Here is a 10,689-nt window from a genome sequence, read left to right on the forward strand (position 1 = left end):
TATTACTTAATAGAGGATATATATTATTTGATGGAGGATATGTATAATATGTTGGCTTACCTTGATTTTGTTTGCTGATTTCATCCTTCTGTCGGCTTATATGCTTCATTTGTTGGCTGATGTGTTTTGTTAGATGATATTTATCTTTTATTAGCTGTTATGTTCTGTTTGTTGGTTGATATATATGCTTCATTTGTCAGCTAATATGTTCATTTTGTTAACCGATATACATAATATCACATCCTGTAATAGAAGATATCATCCAACTTATTATAAATGAAATAATCTAGACAATTCAATAGAATTTATTTTATAAAAATAATAAAAAGGTCAACAATGGCGGAACCACCATTAAAGGTGTTGTACTAAGTCCATGGGTACAACATAAATATGCTCATTTCTCAACCAAAATACATGCATTTGTTATAAAAAAACGCTCATAAATCAACATACAATCACATAGGACAATCAATTTCAACAATTATACATCACACAAGAAAGACCCAAATCTATTTTATTTTTTTTTGGGTATGTATTTTTCAAAATGTTCGGAAATGTTCGAGAATCTCAAGCAATTATCAAGCCATTCCAAGCATAAATCGTGGACAAATATAATCAACAATCAACGAGTTTCTTGTCATTGACGATACCATCGCCAATAACAATGCCGCCAATGGGAGCGATCATTGGTATACAACAAATTAAACACCCGCTGGAATGACGAAATATCAAGTTGAACTGACACAATAGTTTGTGGAAAATAAATTCAAATAAGTTCATTAATTTGTGATTAGGTACATTTAAACAAAAATCATAAGCTTGTATCAATATATAGTTCTAACAAATTCTCATTCTAATTCTGATACTACCTTAGTCTCTTTTTACTTTCATTATTTTCCTTCTAGGTGTCAATAACTCAATATATATATCTCCTTTTACAAAAATTTAATTATTGCATGTATTTTTTTTAGTTGGATCCCACATTCACTACTCATATTTCTCTATTTTTTTTCACTTGCGTAATAACATGCGCAAATTATTGTATGTATGGAAAGTAACTTCAACTAAGAAATTATCCAATTACTTATAAAGAAGTACACAAATATTTACTTAAAAGGCTACTCAAGATATCTAGAAGTTAGCTAAGAAGTATAATATATATTAAGGAGCCAAGATATTTATAAAGAGATTAGGTCATCATGATAAATGAGTGCTTGAGGAAATATGGACTGTACTTGCTGTTTTTATTCAGCTTATACTGTTATACAGCATCTATGTCAACTTCCGTGATGAAATATACAGCCTTTTGACTTAATTAATATGATCTTATCACTATAACAAATTAAGTAATGCTATTAAACTTAATTAATATCGTGATTATCACTAGCTTAGGGATTTAATAGCTTATCACCAACGGATAAATGGGATTTTAAGTTAAATGTTGAACTCTTTTGAGAAATGCGCTTTTAGTAGTAAGCTAATTAGGTCAATGATAAGATTATTATGATATACAAATTGAAGTGTACGGTGTGTTTTATTTGAAATTTAAAATTTAACATGAAATCAGCATGATAAGGGTCAAATTTTTTGATATCTCAAATCGTTTATATAACAGGTTTATCTATAGATCTATTCTACACCATGTATGTACTACGTTTTATACTCATGCAGTCAAAATAAGAAAACTTTGACCATAGATAAGAAAAAAATAATGTAGAATAATTTTGTTACATTTGTTTAAAACTTTAGCATTCAAAATCTAAATTTTATAAATATAATTTTTACTTGTACAAAATTAAAGATATTAATTGTCAGAAATGTGTAAGGGAGATCATAATATAATATAAAGAAGAAATATAATCAACATTATGAAATGAAAGTAGTATATGTATATATGTTAGCATAAGATAATATCAGTCATCAGTATGGTGTATAAGCCTTGTTCATATCAACATAAATTTTCTTTGAAGTTTCTAATTTTGTGTGTAACGTAAAATTCTTTTTGCAACATGCAAGTATATATATGCGTTATTGTAATTTCGTTGATGTACTAACATATTTACATTGTTGAATTATATTGAACAAGGCTTTTACACCAATGGAATATTATTAACCCATTCTTCAATATGATTGGAGGAAGATGTACATGTTCTCGTTAGAAGTCATAATTCACAAGCATAGCCGTCATGACATACTTAATTACCATCTCTTATCGCACTAAAACAAACATAATAACTTTGTTCTAACAATGCATGTACTGTATGAATAGTAACGTAGGCATATGCACCACAAGTACAATTTCTAGGCCCGTTCTCTTTATTTTTCTTGAAAATAGGTGTGTTTTGACTTCAGTGTCTAAGAAACATTCCCGAGCTAAGATTATTACCTAAGGTAACTCATCACCATACTTGTTTCATAATCCCTCAAGCTCAAATCCCAAACAAACTCCCTTAAATGTATAAGGTATCCCAAGCCTAGCTCCTATATGGCTACATTTTCAACATAATATACATTGAACTATACTAATAAAACTATTCAAATGAATACTATAATTTCAAGCTTATCTTGTTATCAAGACAACCTCTACCAGCTGCCTCCTAAATTAATTTAATAAAAATAACGAAGAACCTAATAAGTTTGGTCTTTGATGATGATGTAATTAGAAGCCTCAACAACATAGATTCTAGGAATTAGAAAAAAGACAAACAGAAGCATGTTTAATTCTTCCTAAAGATCCGAGTCAATTTGAGGATTAATAAAACAAAACCCAAACATAATAAAATGTTAATTTGTGGGAGTGAGTGCTTTTTAAAATTTGTTAGCTTCTATTTTGTATATTTTCATGTAGGGATATGTTCTTGACCTTAAGTAATTTATATAGTAATAATAATTAATTAGCCAAGAAACATTAGTCCAAATTAGTGTATTAAATTAATTTAAACCAAGGTCAATGAGTGGTGCAAATAAGTTTGAAAGTTTTGGGGTTTTTCCTTTTGTTATTTTCTGCTAGAATTAAAATATTCACTAGCTTTGATTTTTTTTTAAAACTTTATTTATTTAGTAAAGTAGGATTATACAACTTGGCATACAATTTATTTATTTAGTTTTTCATATCTTTCTCCCTTTTATTTGGCCATATTAATGGGGCTTATTAAAATAATTGGACAATAATGACACTTGTAAGAAAATGAAGAACAACATAAGCTAAATTTCATCACTGGCTCAAAAGAAAAGAACATTATTGTAGGGTATGATTGTTTTTTATTAAGGGAATTTCACAAATTTATCCCTTCATTCCTTCCTCAGATAAACATGTTGCCTACCTTTGAAAAATAAAATAAAAAATAAATACAGTCTTTAATTTTTATTTTGTATTAATTGTACTTCGTAGAAGATTTGAACTTCTGAAATTTTAATTGAATTGAACTTAACTTATTTTTGCTAAAGTTAATTTGTTTCAATTGAACTATATTAAAATTAATTTTACTAAACTTTAATAATTTATACTGAATATTAAAACCCTATTCTCCTCCCTATTTTTTCTATCTAGGGTTCTTTCAAAAAGTGTTTCATAAGCTGGAAATAGACAAATTTCTCTAGATTTTTGGCTATTTCCGACCTTTTTCCCTTAGTGTTTTTTTTTTTCGGAATTCAATAAAGCTACACTATTTGAAAGTTCTAAGTATCCCTATAGGGGATGTGAGTGTAGTAAGTTAATTAAGCTTATCAATGTACACCTGACCAAAAAAAAGTTTGTTTTTGCAAGTTAAGAAAACGCAAGTGAAAATTGAGATTATTCCGTTTAGAATAAACGAAAGTTGAAATTATTAAAAGTAAATTGACCAAAATTTAGATTATAAAAAAAAATTTGCCCATGAAATAAAAGGAATAGTAATACTTCTTTTGTTCCAATAATATTGCAACAATGGGACTTTTGTGCTATTCATCACTCTTAGCTTGTTTGGCCATATAATATGATTAATACGTTAATCAAAATATAGTCACGTAGGATCTTGTTAGATCCATCTCATAAAATACTTTCACAATATCAACTTTATATAATTTTACTGTTATACAATTATAGATATTTAACATATAAAATGTGATTTAAGATGCGTAATTTCATCCTTATTGCGATATTATTAGAGCGGAGGAAGTATTATTTGTATTAGAACAATGATCGGACAAAGGATCAATCTTGTTGTATAACCTAATTAAGCCCCTAGATTAAAATCAATGATACTTTTCAGAGGGTGTCTCAACCTCTCGTATTTGTAGATACCTATAAAGTGATTCTACATTATTAGGGTCTGTTCACATTTACTTAATTTCAGTTCAGTTCAGTTCAGTTCAGCTCCAATCAGTTCAGTTCAGTTCAGTTCAGCTCCAATCAGTTCAGTTCAGTTCAGTTCAGCTCTTAATTTCCCTCTCTCATAAAATATTCATTTCAGCTTAGTTCAGTTCAGTTCAGCTCCAATCAGTTCAGTTCAGTTCAGTTCAGTTCAGCTCCAATCAGTTCAGTTCTGTTCAGTTCAGCTCAATTCAATAAATGTGAACAGACCCTTACTCGTATGTATCAAACTGAACTACCCGTCTACCCCATGTCTTTATTATTAATCATGTTGTCAATATCTTAAGCTCTCCCATCAAATAATGTTAGAAGTAACTAATTAAAAAACCCATTCATAAACTATCGTACATTTGTAAAATTGTATGACAAAGTTTCCCCAAAGAGCTGAGAAATGTAGTGCACAAATTGCGCATATTTTTCTATGCTTTTACATTTAAAATCCTACCTATGCTCAAAAAGTATTTGAAGATAATTTAATAGTCTTTTTAGCCAACGCCCTAACGGTACTTATGTAGTTAACTAGTTATGTTCCTCAATTTTGGATTTATCAGATTACTTTTCGTATGGTTTTGCCAATATATCTTCTACTTGTACTCCATTATTCATAATAAAAAGAGCTTTTTGATTAACATTTTACAGAATTCTTTGAGATGAAATGATTGAGTATTTGGAAGTCTCACACCTTAAGTTGATCTCTAATCAATGTATAAGTCTTATGTGTAACCATGAAAATATGTAATTTTAGAGTACATAACATGAAATTATCTTATGGGGGTTCTAATTTCATATCATCTTTTTCTTTTTTTTTTGACCCTGACCGAATCTTAACTCTCACGATTTTTTGGTTTAATATTTACGGGTCAGATACTTTGAGAATTAAGAGGAAGGGTAAGGAATCAGTGGCTGATCCACGTTGGGTTCAAGTGGGTTCATTGAACCCACTGGATCCGCCCCAAAAATCTGGTAGTTTAAAAGAAAAAATAAAACTATGTTATAAATAAAGCACATGCAACATATTACTCTTAAATTGAAGTGGCCTGGTAAACCTAACTCCTTCAATCCCTTGAGGTCAGCAGTTCGACTCTTGCTAGTGCCTTTTTTATTTTTTTTTTTAATTTTTAAAAAAAGTTAATCTTTTTATATTTATTATTATTCTTTACTATTCCATCCTCATTTTTTTTCTTTTTTTTCTTTTTAATTTTTTTTTGAGGGATTACTATTCCATCCTTTTTCAAAGCTAATATTAAGAGGTTCATTCACATATGGTAAAAGTTAATTTTGAGATACAATGAATTTCTTTTTTCTAGAAATATCATTGGAATTAATAAAGTTATTTTCTTAAATGTATTAACACCTTCAAGATTAAAGTTGTGACACATGACCAAACTGAAGCTCCCCGAACCTAGCTAGCTAGCTATTGTACATACATCGCACGTGTTAGTTACTCTAGTTAAAAAAAAAAAAAAAAATCCAAACCCACTAACTTAGAATCCTGGATACGCCACTGTAAGGAATCCCCACCCTCAAAGTGCTTCTAGTGGAGATTGAACCTGGAGGTGCAATATCTTTCCCACTAAATCAAGCTTACCTTGGTAATTTCATATCATGGTTGTCATAGTAATTAAAAGACATCCTACAAAACATGTATTCTGTAATGTAAGTATAAAGAGTATATACATGAGTCAACTATGTTAATGATCGAGGAGTAAATTCTTTTACTCTCTTTCTGATCCATTATTAGAAATAAGTTTCGATATTATCAATTAAAGAGTCCTTTTAACATTTTTCAAGGAAATGTTAGTCCAAGATACCATCTTTCAACTTTGTACTATGTCGTGATAAATTCAGTAATCCATCTATCTCTCATTCAATATAATTTAAACTACTTTTGACTTAGCAAAGCAAACTAAGAGGAAAAAGGTGAATGTAAAATAATTAATGATATGCATATAATTGTACGGGCTAGGTTTAAAAGCAATATGATTTAACAAAAATTAATTAAAAGTCAACATGTAAGACCAATAAGTTGGTGATTATAGAGAGTTTTATAATTAATAGTATTAATATTACATATGGTTACAATTTAAGGCTTGCCACATTGGTCAAAAAAAGTAAGGCATAGGCCATGTTATCTTCAACATATCAAATCAATTTCCGTCATATTAAAAATTGATCATTTATAAATAAAATAAACGTAATCAACACGTAAATTGTATGTTTTGTTGTTTTTATTAATCTTTCTTACATCCATTATAACAATAACGAATGTCGTTTTGGTAAAAATTATATATACATCAAAATGGAAATGCGTTTTCTATGCATGCGTGTCAATTTTCAATACTCTCATCGCATATAGTAATATATACAAATTTTTCGTGAATGAATCAATAACTCAATTGAAAAATAAAATAAAAACTCGAATACTACATATGATTCGTAATTGAACATGATTGCCTTGTTATCTATGAATCAAGGCCAGTGTATGTTTAACAGATTGAATTGAAACATACCAATACAGCTCCCACAAACACAAGCATATAAAAAATCGCGTCCCAAATTAAGCAATTTTTAATCACTTGGATTGGATTCTTGTAAATGGTTTAATTAGACTTTGGAGCTGTTGTGAATATGGATTATTCTTTCTATCCTTTAAATTAAACTCATCCAATGAATGCAAGCATGAATACAGCAGACAGTACAAGGCAGCTACTAATTGATTTCAAAAAAGATTTAGGAACATTTTCAATCTTACTTAAGGACAAACTTAATAGGTTACATTTTTCTCTTACTACCTACTAATAAACAACTCAAAAGCTTAAAAAGCCATGCATTTTTATATTAATTATATGATTACTACTATGTAACCAAAAAAAAAAAAAAACTTATATAATACTTAATTTAATTAATTATTGTTATTACTTTTATGATTAATTAAAGGAGTGAGGAGTTGTACGTCATCTTATTTTAGTCTATTATTACGTTAACTAATCCAAATTTCAAAGTTTAATTAATTAATTAATAAATTAATACATACAAACCCTAGAAGAAAAAATAATTATATAGATTATTTTAATGCAATGTTTGAAGATTTAAAAAAATGAAAATAAAGGAGAAGGTGAGATATGCTTAAGACTTTTTATGTTCCTAATAATTAGTCACATTTTTCAACCTATAAAACAAGGTCTTCTCTTCCTCCATTTTTTCATAAACACCAACAACAAGCATCAGCAAAAATCAACAACAACCATTCAAGAAAAAGAAAGTTAGAGAGAGTGAAGAAGAATCAAAGAAGATCGAAAATTTTGAAGAGAGAAAAAGATGGGAAGAGCTCCATGTTGTGACAAAGCTAATGTGAAGAAAGGTCCATGGTCTCCTGAAGAAGATGTTAAGCTTAAGGCTTACATTGAGAAGTATGGCACCGGTGGTAATTGGATCGCGCTTCCTCAAAAGATCGGTATGTATCTATTCCTAATCGCGTCTTAATTATCTTTGTTAAGGCATATTTTAATTTAATTACAACTTAATTAGTAGTTTTTTTTTAAAAAAGAAACAATAATACATTTTAGCTAGGAAAAATTATCTCAAAAGTTGGTGTTTTTTGACTTTGGTTCTTGTCATTTATGTATTGAATTGTTCTTTTTTATTATAGGGCTTAAGAGATGTGGAAAAAGCTGTAGACTAAGGTGGTTGAACTACTTAAGGCCTAATATCAAACATGGTGGTTTTACTGAGGAGGAAGACAACATCATTCTCAGTCTCTACATTAGCATCGGCAGCAGGTAATACTACATACTCCCTCTTTCCCTTAATGTTTGTCTCATCTATTTACCTCAAAAAATTTATTTGTTTAGGTGGTCAATAATAGCGGCACAACTACCAGGACGAACAGACAACGATATAAAAAATTATTGGAACACTAGGCTTAAGAAGAAGCTCCTTGGAAGGAGAAAGCAACAACAACAACAAAACGGTTCCAGGGACGAGCTGCCCTCGTTAAGCAGCTCGGCCCTGGAGCGACTCCAGCTCCATATGCAACTTCAAAACCAACAGGGAGGGATTCAAAATAACCCTCTTTCTCTCTTCAATAACCCTGCTATATGGCCTAAATTACACCCCCTTATTCAAGAAAAACTTATTCAAAATAACCTCCAATCTCTAAACCCTCAAATGATCCAGTACCCTAATAATTATAGTAACATTGATTTCTTACAACAAACTCCAAGTCTTGTACACTTACAAGCCAACAATTACAACAACAACAACAACGACAACGACGATGACAATGTTAACAATGGTATGATTAGTAAGGAGCAAGTTGAAGAGTTGGAAAACTCTAGCTTAAATGGGTCTGCATCATCAAGGAGCTCAAGCCTTGTTAATAACAATAACGATAACAATAACAACAAAAATAACAAGACTAGTATTTTTGTTGGTATGACTAATAATACTAGTGTTTCGAAAACTGAAGGGTATTCAACAGGTATGCAAAGGGTTTTAAGCTTTCAAGCCGAGCTTAACGAGCTTCTTGGTGGTGATAAGTTGGCCGGTAACGAATTCGACGGGATCAATGGATGGTGGGATGCTTCAAGTGTTGTTCTTCAGCCTGAGAATAGTACAACTATGTTGTACAACCAAGATTATGCTTAATTATTAATTTTAATAATTTAAGTTATTATAATTATTATTATTTTCTTGTAATTAGTGGTTATAGAAGGTGTAAGATTTAGGTATAGATCTTTGTGAGCTTTGTAATGATTCATGGAAATTGTAGGAGGCCTTGGATAAACAAGTGATCGATGTTGGATCGTCACTTCGATCTTGTATATTGTGAAAGTATTAACTGTAATGAATTTTTAATAAAATTGTTATTTTCTAAAGAATTAAACTTTGACAAGTGTTTTTTAGTAGTTATGAAGTAATTATTATTATTACTATTGGTGTAGAAAGACGTATGGAATTGTAGTGTGCAAATAATGTAGATTAGATCTAATTTTGAGTTTTGGTTGCCTGGATGCTAGTCACTAAAATTTTGATTTTATATGAGATAATTGATATCCACTTAATTACTTCGTACTCGTATGAAATAATAGTGTTGTTGATTTTGGATTTTGAGTTGGTTGATCTCAAGGTAAAAACGACTTTTGAATCTTTGATGAAGCCAAAAGGTTTAAAATTCTCGAGAGCGTTACATGTAGACTTTATTTTATTTCTTCAAAGGTTTCTGTCTACTATCCAACGAAACCACAACCAAGGGAACGAGCTTGGCAGAATCAGCGGGGAAAGAAGACCCTATTGAGCTTGACTCTAGTCCAACTTTGTGAAATGACTTGAGAGGTGTAGGATAAGTGGGAGATTCGGCGCAAGTAAAATACCACTACTTTTAACGTTATTTTTACTTACTCCGTGAGTCAGAAGTGGGGTAATGCCCCTCCTTTTAGACCCAAGGTCCGCTTTGCGGGCCGATCCGGCAGAGGACATTGTCAGGTGGGGAGTAATTTGGCGGGGCGGCACATCTGTTAAAAGATAACGCAGGTGTCTTAAGATGAGCACAACGAGAACATAAATCTCGTGTGGAACAGAAGGGTAAAAGCTCGTTTGATTCTGATTTTCAGTACAAATACAAACTGTGAAAGCGTGTCCTAACGATCCTTTAATTTAGACCTTTTGAATTTAAAGCTAGAGGTGTCAAAAAAGTTACCACAAGGATAACTGGCTTGTGTCAGTTAAGCGTTCAGATCACAGTCACATTGCTTTTTGATCCTTCGATGCCGACTCTTCCTATCATTGTGAAGCAGAATTCACGAAGTGTTGGATTGTTCACCCCCCAATAGGGAACATTGGGTTTAGACCGTCGTGAGACAGGTTAGTTTTACCCTACGTACTGATGACAGTGTCGAAATGGTAATTCAACCTAAGCTAGTACGAGATGAACTGTTGATTCACACAATTGGTCATCACGCTTGGTTGAAAAACCAGTGGCGTGAAGCTACAGTGTGCTAGATTATGACTGAACGCCTCTAAGTCAGAATCCAGGGCGGAAGCGACGCATGCGCCAGTCGCACGATTGTCGTCCGATTGTCGTCCTACAGTAGGGGCTTCGACCCCCAAGGGAACGTATCGTAGGGCTAAGCTCGCGCGGTGGATAGATGCGCCGTGAGAGCCACCTTGAAGTACAATTCCTACCGAGCGGCGGGTTGAATCCTTTGCAGACGACTTAAATACACGACGGGGTATTGTAAGTGGCAGAGTGGCCTTGCTGCCACGATCCAGTAAGATTCAGCCCTATGTCGCTTTGATTCGTCCCTTCCTCCCCACCCTATTCCCTAAAAACACACACA

The 10,689-nt window shown here is 31.6% G+C and overlaps 1 protein-coding gene across 1 annotated transcript; it reads left to right on the forward strand.

The window, feature by feature from the left end:
- The first annotated feature begins 7,463 nt into the window (after window positions 1–7,463).
- Window positions 7,464–9,174, forward strand: LOC110721094 (transcription factor MYB36-like). Its single transcript, XM_021900219.1, has 3 exons — window positions 7,464–7,805; window positions 8,001–8,130; window positions 8,203–9,174. The coding sequence occupies exons 1-3, from the start codon at window positions 7,670–7,672 to the stop codon at window positions 8,996–8,998; spliced, it is 1,062 nt and encodes a 353-aa protein (XP_021755911.1). The 5' UTR covers window positions 7,464–7,669; the 3' UTR covers window positions 8,999–9,174.
- Window positions 9,175–10,689: the final 1,515 nt, after the last annotated feature.

This window comes from Chenopodium quinoa, unplaced genomic scaffold (genome assembly GCF_001683475.1).
Source record: "Chenopodium quinoa cultivar QQ74 unplaced genomic scaffold, ASM168347v1, whole genome shotgun sequence".
Classification (NCBI taxonomy): Eukaryota; Viridiplantae; Streptophyta; class Magnoliopsida; order Caryophyllales; family Amaranthaceae; genus Chenopodium; species Chenopodium quinoa.